Below are 12685 nucleotides of genomic sequence, written 5' to 3' on the forward strand. Positions count from 1 at the left end.
AGCCCCTGCTAGCCCAGCCCTGACCTCCCCAGCTCTGCTGCCTGCCAGTGCCCCTCACTCCTGACCCACAGACCCCTCCACTCCAGCTCTGGGCTCACAGTCTCTCTCTCTCTCGGCTTTGCCGTAGGGCAAAGGCGTGGAAGACACATACTGGCTGGTGGGACGAGACGGATTTAACAAACCCATCCCTACGCCCCCCGACCTGCAGCCGGGGTAAGAACTTCATGGGTCTGGAGCCCCCTCTGATCTCCACGGGGGGATGGGAGGGGAAGGACGGGATAGGGTGGGTGACCACCATCCATGCCTGGGCCCTGAGGCCACCCTGAGAGGGGACCTGAGGGTAGAGGGGTGGGGCAGCCAGGGCCTTGAGGGAGATGGGAGGGGACTCCTGGAAAGAAATGGAGAGGGGGCTGGGAGCCAGGACTCCTGGGTTCTCTCCTCGGCTCTGGGAGAGGAGTAGGGGCTGATGGGTTAGAGCAGAGAGGGCTGGGAGCCAGGACTCCTGGGTTCTCTCTCCGGCTCTGGGAGGGGAGTGGGGGCTGGTGGTTAGAGCAGGGGGACTGGGAGCCAGGACTCCTGGGTTCTCTCCCCAGCTCTGGGAGGGTTGTGGGGGCTGGTGGGTTAGAGCGGAGAGAGCTGGGAGCCAGGACTCCTGGGTTCTCTCCTCAGCTCTGGGAGAGGAGTAGGGGCTAGTGGTTAGAGCAGGGGGGGCTGGGAGCCAGGACTCACTCTGCCCCTCTCCTTCAGGGCGAGTAACCATGGCATCAGCATGGATGAGATCCCCGCAGACCGACGGAAGAAGGTGGAGAAAGCCCGGCAGAACAAGTAGCGAGGGAGGCCAGCGAGCGGGAGGCCGGGCTAGGCGGAAGTAAGGCCAGTGCTGGGGGACAGGGGAGCTGCGATAAGACTCTGAACTGCCCCTGCCCATGGATAAAGTCATCCCCAGAAGCACCTCGGCAAGGCCAAGCCATGCTGGGAGCCAGAGGCATCTGTCATGCCCCTCCTGACCCTACCTCCGGAAAGGTGGGGCTACCCTGGGCTCCTCTACCTTTCCCCGTCTCCTCTTTCCCCAGGAGCAAATCCCTAACCCCTGACCCACACCTCAGCCAGGTCTGGAAACCACAGGTCTATGCAAATGAACACTGCTCTCATTTACATATTTGATCAATATGCACCGGATTGTTTATATAACTCCACCATATTGTTCCCCTTCACCCTCCCTCCGAAGTTCCCCTCCAGCAACCCCCCATCCTGCCCTGATCACAGAGCCCCCTCCAGCAGCCCGGTTCTGTCCCCTCTCCTAAGGACCATAGAGACGGGGCTAGAATGCCCAAGACGGTAGCACAACTCTGTCCATGAGCTGCTCTGCTCTATGGTTGTGGGTGGCCTATGGGTTCCCCCACTGAGGTCACCCCAACGCTCTATTCCAGTTAGAGTCCTCCACCTCTCCTTAATCATAGAGATGGGGCCCAGAGCAGCCACTTGCCTCGAGCTGCTCTGCCCACCCTACTGCCCATTGCCCTGGCCCAAGCTCTATGGTTGTGGGTGGCCTACGGGTTGCCCCCACCGAGGTCACCCCAATGCTCTATTCCAATTAGAGTCCTCCACCTCTCCTTAATCATAGAGATGGGGCCCAGAGCAGCCACTTGCCTCGAGCTGCTCTGCCCACCCTACTGCCCATTGCCCTGGCCCAAGCTCTATGGTTGTGGGTGGCCTACAGGTTGCCCCCACCGAGGTCACCCCAATGCTCTATTCCACTTAGAGTCCTCCACCTCTCCCTAACCATAAAGAGGGGGCCCAGAGCAGCCACCTGCCTCGAGCTGCTCTGCCCACCCTACTGCCCATTGCTCTGGCCCAACCTCTATGGCTGCGGGCGGGCCCAATGGTTACTCTAGGGTTCTATTGCACTGAGAGTCCTCCAGCTGTCCCTCGTCATAGAGAGGTGGCCTAGAGTGCCTCCCCAATAAAAGCGGGATCAGGTTGTGGGGAGCTGGGGGAAACCAAGTGGCTCTGATGTGACTGATTCTTCCTCCTCTCCCCCTGCATCCAGATCTGTGGGCAACACCACCTGACACTTCCCGGCCAGTCCCTGTGGGGCAGACTCAAATTGCTCCCCTGCCACGCCCTGTGGAAGGACGATGGGCCGGGCCGGGTGGGCAACTCGTGCCGGTCACCAGCAATGGACTCATCTTTTCGTGCGCTGGTCCCACCTCCCCAGGTGCATCGTGGGACTGTTGGCTTTGTAGCTGAAGATCCAGGCGCATTATGGGACTTCGGCCCACCTGGAATTTCCATGCACCTCCTACTACAAATCCAGGTGCATTATGGGACTTTGGCCAACCTGGGATCTGCCGTTCATCTCCAACCAGGGACCCCAGGTGCATCATGGTCCTGCCATGAGGGCAGGGGACTGGACTCGATGACCTCTCGAGGTCCCTTCCAGTCCTAGAGTCTATGAGTCTATAATCATGGGACTTCAGTCAACCTGGGAATTCATGTTCATGCGGTAATGGGCAGCATCCCCTGGGACCTGCCGTTCTCCCCCCTTTCTTCAGGGATTCAGACTGTACCACTGTGAGGAGATGGGGATGGGTGGTGATTTGTTCATACCCTAATTGCTTTCTGCAGAGAACCCCGGCCAGACAAGAGGGGGGAATGGAGCGATGCCCCCGTGGGGTTACCGCAGTTTGCTGACGGAGTGCTGGGGGATTAGCTCCCTCTAGGAGCAGTGAGGGGAGCTCCCTCCCCGCTAACAGATATTTTGGTGGGGCTGGAGGTCCTGGCTGGCTCAGGGGGGCAGGGGCCTGTCCCCTCTAGGGGGTGCCAGCTCCCCTCCGGCCCCAGGGCGGGGACTGGCTGGCTCAGGATGGGAGAAGACGATTGAGACAAGTGGGCTGGGAGTGAATCTGTCTGGAGCCAGGGCTGGATCCACCCGTTAACACTGAACTCTACCGTCTCCTTGTGGATTGAGTTTCGGTCACCAGCGTGGACCTGGGCAGCGCTCCTTCCCCGGCAGGGGGTTAAAACCACAGACCTTGCTCCAGGACGTGCCCATCGGACCCACCCAGGATTGTCTCCTCATGCAACATGCGAACGGTGCCCAAGAGGAAAGTGGGGGGATCATGGCAGAGCGGCTCTCCTGGGGGATGTGGTCCCAGCCCCAACTGGACCTTTCTTTGCCCACCTGGTGTTTCACGGGTTAAAAAAAACACACAAAAATCTCACGCACATGCAGTACACACAACTGATCACCTGATGGCAGTCAGAACCCACCTGCATCATCATAGAATTGAATCACAGAAGATCAGGGTTGGAAGGGACCTCAGGAGGTATCTAGTCCAACCCCCTGCTCAAAACAGGACCAATCCCCAACTCAATCATCCCAGCCAGGGCTTTGTCAAGCCTGACCTTAAAAACCTCTAAGGAAGGAGATTCCACCACCTCCCTAGGGAACCCATTCCAGTGCTTCACCACCCTCCTAGTGAAATAGTGTTTCCTAATATCCAACCTAGACCTCCTCCACTGCAACTTGAGACCTTCGCTCCTTGTTCTGTCATCTGCCACCACTGAGAACAGCCAAGCTCCATCCTCTTTGGACTTCCCTTTCAGGTAGCTGAAGGCTGCTATCAAATCCCCCCTCACTCTTCTCTTCTTCAGACTAAACAATCCCAGTTCCCTCAGCCTCTCCTCGTAAGTCATGTGCTCCAACCCCCTGATCATTTTCGTTGCCCTCTGCTGGACTCTCTCCAATATTTCCACATCCTTCTTGTAGTGGGGGGCCCAAAACTGGAATCAGCACTCCAGAGGTGGCCTCCCCAGTGCCAAATAGAGGGGAATGATCACATCCCTCGATCTGCTGGCAATGCTCCTACGAATGCAGCCCAATATGCCGTTGGCCTTCTTGGCAAAGGGCACACTGCTGACTCACATCCAGCTTCTCCTCCATGGTAATCCCCAGGTGCAGAAAAGGACCATATCATTACTCTTAGAGGTGGTGGTGTGAATTTAACGGGGACAGACTGTTGGGACAAGTTCTTAAGTGTTGTGTGTGTGTGGGGGAAATACTCCATTCTGGGCAAGTTTTCAGTCAAGATTGGATGTGGGTTTTTTAAGAGCTTACCTAGCACAAAAAGGGATTATTTTGGGGGAGGTCTTTGGCCTGTGTTCTCCTGGAGGTCAAAAATGACCCGGTGGGCCTTGGAATCTATGAACAAATATTTTTTTGCTCTTTTTTTTGTTTCTTTGGGATGGGTAAAGTGGGCCTTCAAGGTTTGTTTTCCAGTACAGATATATATTAATCTGTGTGCCGGGAAATTAGCTCTCTCTAGGGGTAGTGATAGGAACAATGTTCTGCTCACTCCCTGCTAACACAGCCGCTTTGGAGGTCCTGCATTTGGTTCCTGCCCCCGGCCATGGGGGCTACACGCATGTGGCTCCCCCGCCCCCAGTCGTGTTTTGCTGGGAATAGCAAGTCTTGGCGTTCTCAGCCATGCCGAACCTTTAGCCAGGATGACTTTTCTCCCCACTATTTGTTGGTTGCTTGAGTGAAATAGCCGGCCACCACAGTAATGCCCCCGCGGTTGTTGTGAAATGGTTGGAAATGCCAACACCCTGTGATCAGGTTTCCCCTTGGCAGGGTCATACCCCGCCCAGATCGTTAGTGAGTCACAATGTGTGAAAAACTGGCCCCAAAATAATCGTAATATGCCCGACCTTGAGGTCCAAGGATCCAGTGATAACAATGCCAGCCCAGGTGCGCTTGGTTAATATTTGTCTGTGGACAAAAAATAGTTATAAAGGGCTAGAGGCTGATTGGCTCGGTTCTTCCACGTGGCTTTTTGTCATTGCTCGACAGACTTGGTCAATATTGATCTGCAGACAAACACACACACGCCCTGCCCCAACCCAACAACAAACTCCCCTCCCGTAAAACTCATACAGAGGTGGAGGCCAAGCAGCCATTGTACTCGATCAAGATTTGCTTGCAGTGGGAACTATTTCTTAAAAGGGTGGCCACCAATCAGCCATAGGTAATGGCCAATATTTGTCTGCAGACAGCAAAACCTCTTAAAGGGGTGGCCTTTGGATCAGCTGCCCGACCTGTGTTTCAGGTGGTCCTTGGTAGACTTGGAGAATCTGCAGACAAAATGAAATCTTAAAGGGATGGCCTGTGATGGGCCACAGTAGCAGAACTAGTGGTGGTCAGGATATGTCGGGGGGGGGGGGAACAAATATTTCTTAAAGGGATGGTTATTTTTGAATCTGTAGAGTTGTTTTTCCTTAAAGGGGTGGCCACTTTTTTCTATGCTACGTTTTTCGTGACGGTTTGATTTACTTGGAAGATATTTGCAGACAAAATATTTTTTTCCTTGGCGGGGGGGCTGTGAGCAGCCATCTCTTAAAGGGATGGCCTGTGAATGGCCATCTTTCTCTAACTTGCATTTCTGATAACACCTGTATTTGGTAAATATTTGTCTGTAGACCAAAAAATAAGTTTCTTAAAGGGATGGCATGTGATCCTCCATCTCTTAAAGGGGTGACCAGTGAGAGGCCATCGTCCTCTAACCTATATTTCTGATGACACTTGACGTACTTGGTAAATATTTGTCTGTAGACCAAAAAAAAATGTTCTTAAAGGGATGGCCCGTGATTGGCCATGTCTTAAAGGCCTGGGATGCTCATAGCTGTGCGGGAGGAGCCAGCCGCCTGGTCTGTGAATCTGACTGTCTATCATTTTTCATAGACTTGTGTACAAACTGTACTTTTTTTTGCAATAACTTTTGGGTGTTTCTTGGGCGGGGAGGGAAGCGGGCGGGGTGGCGGGGGAAGGGCAGGGGACTACATATATAAAATGTGTCGTGGGGAGGAAATGAACAAGACACCTCGCGACTGGAGTCGTTAAAACCTGTATGTGACCATGTAAATAAAGGGTCAGGCTAGAGACTTCAAGGTGTGTCCTTTCCTGGGGGGGGAATCTGTTCTCGCCACTTGGGGCTGACCCCGAGTCTGACCCAGGTTAGAACCTGGCCCTGCCCCAGGCTAATCTTAGCTCCCACGGAGGAGCTTGGCAATATCGTCGTCTTTTGATGAGGAGTAAACTGAGGCACAGTGAGTACAAAAGACATCTCTATTGTTTATGGACAATAGAATTCAGGAGTCCTGGCTCCCAGCCCCCCCTGCTCTAACCACCAGCCCCTACTCCCTTCCCAGAGCCGGGGAGAGAACCCAGGAGTCCTGGCTCCCAGCCCCCCCTGCTCTAATCCACCAGCCCCACTCCCTTCCCAGAGCCGGGGAGAGAACCCAGGAGTCCTGGCTCCCAGCCCCCCGTGCTCTGACCACCAGCCCCCACTCCCTTCCCAGAGCCGGGGAGAGAATCCAGGAGTCCTGGCTCCCAGCCCCCCCTGCTCTAACCACCAGCCCCTACTCCCTTCCCAGAGCCAGGGAGAGAACCCAGGAGTCCTGGCTCCCAGCCCCCCCTGCTCTGACCACCAGCCCCCACTCCCCTCCCAGAGCCGGGGAGAGAACCCAGGAGTCCTGGCTCCCAGCCCCCCCTGCTCTAACCCACCAGCCCCCACTGCCCTCCCAGAGCCAGGGAGAGAACCCAGGAGTCCTGGCTCCCAGCCCCCCGTGCTGTACCCTACTAGGCAGAATCAGCCATTCAGAGTGGAACCAGACTGTAGTTTATTGCCCCCGGACAGGATCGCAGGCCCGTCCCTGGGGCTCGCCGGTCGGGCTCAGATGGACGTGCTGTTCTCGATTTGGAGGGGATCCAGGTAGCGGTAGGGGATGGGCAGGGATTTGTTCCTCTCTTGGATCTCCTGGGAGATCTGGGCCAGGCGCCCCTGGAAGGCCTTGATCAGCCGCTTGGGCTCCTCCTCCGTGAAGTGCTCGTCGGGGTACGTGCCCAGGGATCTCTGCAAGGGAACGGGAGAGCGGTGAGGGACAGCACGGAAGGGCTCCATCACCCGAGCCTGAGATGCAGCCACCTCTGGAGCGGGGTGGCTGGTTATCCAGGGACCCCTCGCCCAGTGCTGAGATTCACCCACCTCTGCGGTGGGGCGGCTGGTGGTATGAGGACCCCTTGCCGGCGCCAAGATGCAGCCAACTCTGGGGCGGGGCGGCCGGTTACTCAGGGACCCCTCACCTGGGGCTGAGATGCAGCCACCTCTGGGGTGGGGCGGCTGTTTACACAGGGACCCCTCACGTGCCCTAGAGAATGGGGCAGGTGTTAAACAGCTGTGTAGCAACACTGGGAAACGTTCAGGCCAGGGAGGGAAGGAGAATCCTGCAGCCAGTTTGGGGGATGCCCAGGGAATCCCCCAAAGTGCAGCTGGGCCAGGACACCCTGGTTCATCCCCCGGCTCCTGTGAAATGTCAACGGGTCCTTTACTGCTATCATAACGGAGGGGATGGAGAAATCAGTGCAATGGCTCATTCAACAGACACCCGCAGCCCAGTGCCCGCTAGGGCCGTCCTGGGGCCAGTCTGCCTGCCAGGGGAAAGCGCCCGCTCCCTGCCCCACAGCACCCCCCAGCACAGTCCTGGGGCCAGCCCTGCCTGCCAGGGGAGAGCGCCCCCTGCTGAGCCCCCTGCCCCGCTCCCTGCCCCACAGCACCCCCCAGCACAGTCCTGGGGCCAGCCCTGCCTGCCAGGGGAGAGTGTCCCCTGCTGAGCCCCCTGCCCCGCTCCTTGCCCCACAGCGCCACCCTGGGGCCAGCCCCCTGCCAGGGGAGAGCGCCCCCTGCTGAGTCCCTGCCCTGGTCCCTGCCCCACAGCCCCCTAGTGCCCATGTTCTCACCGAGTCCCCTGGCTCGCAGCAGATGATCCAGAGGACGAAAATGGCGATGCTGGTGCTGTTGACCTCCGGGATGGTGTCCAGGTAGCTCTCCAGGGAGGAGGTGCCCTTGGCCTGGGGTGGGGGGTTCCTCATGGAGGCCGGGAAGTTGGGCATCCAAGCGCCCAGCTCGTACTGCAGCCCAGAGAGACCTTCACAGTCAGAGCAGCCGGGGACCCCCCCCCCAACCCAGCTGGGGACCACCCCCAGCCCAGCCGGGGATCCCCTCATCACCCTGCCCAGGGAAGGTCTGGCTCAGCCAAGGGATCTAGGCATCTGGGGCTTGGTCAGTGCCTCACCCACAGGCAATGGTTAGGAAAGTCAAGGTGGGAGTCGGGGGTGCTGAGTGCAGCCGTGGGGAGTCCTGGGGGGCTGGGGCAAGGTCCTGAGGTGTCCTGGGTCTCCGTAGGGTTGGGTGCTGGGTGGGGGATTGGCTACTAGAGCTAGGTCCTGGGGATTGAGGTGTCAGTGGGGTGGGGTTCAGGGTGGGTATGTCGGTTGCTGGACCCCACTGTGCTAGGGGGCAGGGCAGGGGTGCCGTGGGGGGCAGGGTGAGGGAGTCGGCTGGACCCTATGGCCCTGTTGGGGGGGCAGGGTGAGGATGTCGGTGGCTGGACTCCATGACCGCATGGGGGGGTGCAGGGTGGGGATGTTGGTGGCAGGACCCCAGGGTCCCGTGGGGGGCAGGGAATGGGGCCCCAAGCACCCAGGCTGGCCTCTCCCTACCTGCCCATTGTTGAGGGCAGCATGCCGGGCCGAGCAGCAGTAGATCCACATGGTCAGGTACTTAATGAGCTCAGGGATGCTCTGCTGGGACGAGGGAAAGCCTGCGGGAGGGAGAACGGGCATCACTGACCCGGCCTGGCCCTGTTCTGTGGCCTTGGGCTGGGACCCCTAGAGCCGGGTTCGATGCCTCCCTCTGCCGGAGCCTCCCCCGGTGAGTCACTGTCCTGCTCGGGGCCTCAGCTCGGCCAGGCGCCATCTCCCTGCCCTCCCGTTCCCATGGCTGGACGGTTCCCAGTCACCCCACAGCCCCGTCCCACCACTGTAATCCAGGCCACCCTGTCCTGGCAGGGTCGGACACCTTGCTCCCCATCCGGGGGTCAAAACCCCTGCCTGCAGGGCCACTTGATACAAGCTGGGGTCTGGCCCCATTGACTCCAATGGACAGATGCCCATTGACACCAGCCAGGATCTGTCCCCATTGACTCCAATAGAGAGATGCCCATTGACACCAGCTGGGATCTGACTGACAGTCGTTTGTCCTCCTGAGACATGCATGGAGCCCCGTGACCAACAGCTGCAGAGCTTTGGGTTCACATGGCCCCTACCGGATGCCTCATTCCCCAGGAAGCCTTCACGGAAGATCTCATCTGCCCAGGCCTGCAGCTCGCAGTCGGCCAGGACGTGGGCGTCACTGTGGTAATAGTGTCTGACAATGCCAGAGACAAAGCTGGAAAGAACAGAGATGTGTTGGCCTGGATGGGTCACTGCAGGCCACATCATTCCCCAGTGCACCAGGGTCACTCAGCTAGCATCACCAAACAGCCCAGTGGTACCTTGCACCCTGGCCGGTACCTAGTGTTCCCCTTCACTTCACCCTTTCCTAGCTGTGGGAGCATGGCCTGGTGGCTAAGCCGCCGGCTTGACCTCCAGGTGATCCTGGATCTCGTTTACGGCAGAGCTGAATTTCTCGTTTCAAACTGGACTTGCTCTTGTGGAAGTGAATACATTAAATAAGCATCGCAATTGATACAAAACAGCTTGGCTTGACTGAAACCAAGTGTTTCCATTCACCCCCGATGAGACCTTTCCCCGGAATTTGGTTTTGGACAAAATTCCCAAAAGTTTGACTTTTCCTCTCCATTGTTGTGTATTTACAAGTTTTCATTCATTTTTCCTAAGCCAACCAATCTACCACACAAAGTAAGTAACGGGGGTTAGGATAAAGGCAGGGGAGCAGATGTGACATATCATAGCATAGACCTCTAATAAATCAGCCCAAATTGCTTTGAATTTTTCATGCATTCCCTTTCTCCGCAATGCCAGTCATTCGTTAGCTGTGTGATCAGCCAGATCGCCAAGCCAGGCATCAGTATTTGATGGGGGTTGACTTTTCCATTGCGTTAGGGTTAATTTTTTAGTGCCCAAAGCTGTCCCTTGGCACCACGCTGCCTTGTTACCAGGGAACCTCCAGGTATCAGGAATAGAATCTGTGACACACTGTACCTCAAAATAGCTCCCTGGAAAACCCATACGCGTCATTCATATATAATTGTGATATTTCATACAAAGCCTGGCATGTAAGATATCATATGAAAGGTCATGACCTGCTGCAACCCATTATTCTTTCCAAATATGTATATCATTAGTGTGTATGAAGTTATGAGATTTTGCTGGGTGGCTGTTACTGAAATATGCTGTAAATGTGCGAGTGACATATAAAGAACTTCCCCCCACCCAGGAGGGTGTTCAACGACCAATAATAAGCAGGAGAGTTGTAATCCAGGGATTTACAATGCAATGAGGGCTGCCCAAACACCACACAATGGGGACTGTTCCACTCTCTGACCCAGTTGCACAAGACCCACCAAGGGGATTGCTCAACCCAGTGACTCAGCAAAGCCCACCAGGACGTGTCTGGGCAAGTGTCTTCTAGACACATGGACTGAGGGTATAAAATAAGGGACAGTGGTATCATCCCTTGGCCTCTCTCCTCCCTCACCTACGCTGGGAAGACGAAAACTTTAACTGAGGAGACTGGTCCCAGGCTCCAGGGAGAAGCCTGTGTATGAAGAACTGTAACATCCAGGGGGATGAGAAAATTGCTTGATATAAATGCTGTCTAGTGCAATTAGATTTAGACTGTGCGCTGACCTTTTGTTTTCTTTGGTAACTGTCTCTAACCTCTTATGCCTACCATGTATATTCACTAAAAAAAAAATCTATCTTTCTGCGGTCAATAAACCTGTTTGATATTTTACCTAAAACATTTTGGTTTGGTTGAAGTGCTCAGGAAATCTCAGCTCAGGTACAAAGACTGGTGCATGTCCTCTCCACAGTGAGGGAGGGGAGGACTGGGTAAAAAACTGAAACTGGCCAGGCTTCTGACCAGGGCGAGATGGTGTCGTCCTGGTGTGCAAGGCTGGGGAGAATTGGCTGGTGCTCTTCTCTGTGTGATTCCTGAGCGGCTCAAGGAGAATTCGTGCAATGTAGCTGGGTGTGTGGGGGCAGGTGTCTTTCAAAAATTGCCCTTTAGGAAATTCCAGGTTTTTTAAACTCAGAATTCTTTACGTGGCAGGAATGTCGTGTTTCCAAGCAACTCGGGCCAGTGGGAATTTTCCACATGCCACTTGCTTCCTTGCCACCCTCTACCCCGGCTCCTGCTCCTTACCTCTCAATGGCCGACCAGATCTTCAGCCCATCATCCCTGTAGTAGTAGTTGGGGATGCAGTCAACCCCACGCTCTTGGATGTCATCAGGTAAGCAGAGGGAGGCGTATGTCAGGCAGGACATGCCCTTGGCCATCAGCACCTTGGTCCCCTCGATCCCCGAGCCCATGCCCTGGGAAGGGACCAGAGACAGAGCCTTCAACCTCTGAGCTACCGGGCCAGGGGACAGGTTAGAATGAAATACCGCCATGATCTATTTCAGCACAACATGACGACAGACAATACACCCCATGACAAATATGCCTCCCCCATGTTTCGCTTTGCGTTGTACCCCAAAATGATCAATCACTCCTAACACCCGTGTTTTCACAGAAACGTAGAATTGTAGGGCGAAGGGACCCTGAAAGATCACCGAGTCCACTCCCACCGCGCCAAGGCAGGACCAAGTCAACCTAGACCATGTGGGAATGGTGTTTGTCCAACCAGTTCTAAGAACCTCCAGGGACGGAGATTGCACATCCTCCCTTGCATGCCTGCTCCAGAGTTCACTATCTTTAGAGAGAGAAAGCTTTTCCTAATATTTAACATAAATCTCCCTTGTTGCAGATTAAGCCCATTACTTCATTTAGCCCATTAGAATCATAGAAGATCAGGGTTGGAAGAGACCTCAGGAGGCATCTAGTCCAACCCCCTGCTCAAAGCAGGACCAACCGCAACTAAATCACCCCAGCCAGGGCTTTGTCAAGCTGGGCCTTAAAAACCTCCAAGGATGGAGATTCCACCACCTCCCTCGGGAACCCATTCCAGTGCTTCACCACCCTCCTAGTGAAATAGTGTTTCCTAATATCCAACCTAGACCTGCCCCACTGTGACTTGAGACCATTGCTTCTTGTTCTGTCATCTGGTAGCACTGAGAACAGTCTAGATCTATCCTCTTTGCATCCCCCTTCAGGTAGCTGAGAGCAGCTATCAAATCCCCCCTCACTCTTCTCTTCTGCAGACTAAATAACCCCAGTTCCTCATTACTTCTTGTCCTGCCTTCGGCAGGACCAGAGAACAATTGATCACTGTCCTCAACGTATTTGAAGACTATCAGGTCCCCTCTCTCAAACTTCTCTCAGGACTAAATGTGCCCAGTGTTTTTTTAACCTGGCCTCATAGATCAGGGTTTCGAAACCTTTGATCATGTTTATTGTTCTTTCTCAGACTCTCTCCAATTTGGCCACATCTTGCCTAAAATGTGACGCCCCCCCAGTTCTCCAGCTGAGGTCTCACCAGGGCCAGACAATGACCTCCCACGTTTTACACACGACACTCCTGTTAATTCAGCCTAGAATGATATTAGTCATTTTCCCAGCTGCGGAGCATTGTTGACTCATATTCCACTTGGGACCTGTGGCAAATGGCTGGCACTATTATGATGGGTCTCGCGCTTTCTCTTTTTGGGAGCGGGGGTTCA

At 55.3% G+C, this 12685-nt stretch overlaps 2 protein-coding genes across 2 annotated transcripts in view; one reads left to right on the top strand and one right to left on the bottom strand.

Moving 5' to 3' along the window:
• The window catches only part of GUCY2D (guanylate cyclase 2D, retinal), a 53386-nt gene extending 50695 nt beyond the window's left edge, over nt 1-2691 (top strand). The window contains exons 18-20 of the mRNA XM_030546276.1: nt 128-213; nt 748-868; nt 2051-2691. Of these exons, the coding sequence (XP_030402136.1) occupies nt 128-213; nt 748-829 (168 nt within the window). The 3' untranslated portion in view covers nt 830-868; nt 2051-2691. The remainder of the gene's footprint in view (nt 1-127; nt 214-747; nt 869-2050) is intronic.
• Nucleotides 2692-6664: 3973 nt separating this feature from the next.
• Nucleotides 6665-12685, bottom strand: part of ALOX12B (arachidonate 12-lipoxygenase, 12R type) — a 31129-nt gene continuing 25108 nt past the window's right edge. Inside the window, exons 10-14 of the mRNA XM_030546265.1 lie at nt 11229-11398; nt 9166-9287; nt 8561-8661; nt 7799-7969; nt 6665-6914 (exon numbers count right to left, since the gene is read on the bottom strand). Coding sequence (XP_030402125.1) covers nt 6735-6914; nt 7799-7969; nt 8561-8661; nt 9166-9287; nt 11229-11398 — 744 coding nt within the window. The 3' untranslated portion in view covers nt 6665-6734. The remainder of the gene's footprint in view (nt 6915-7798; nt 7970-8560; nt 8662-9165; nt 9288-11228; nt 11399-12685) is intronic.

Source organism: Gopherus evgoodei, unplaced genomic scaffold (genome assembly GCF_007399415.2).
Source record: "Gopherus evgoodei ecotype Sinaloan lineage unplaced genomic scaffold, rGopEvg1_v1.p scaffold_43_arrow_ctg1, whole genome shotgun sequence".
NCBI classification, from domain to species: Eukaryota; Metazoa; Chordata; order Testudines; family Testudinidae; genus Gopherus; species Gopherus evgoodei.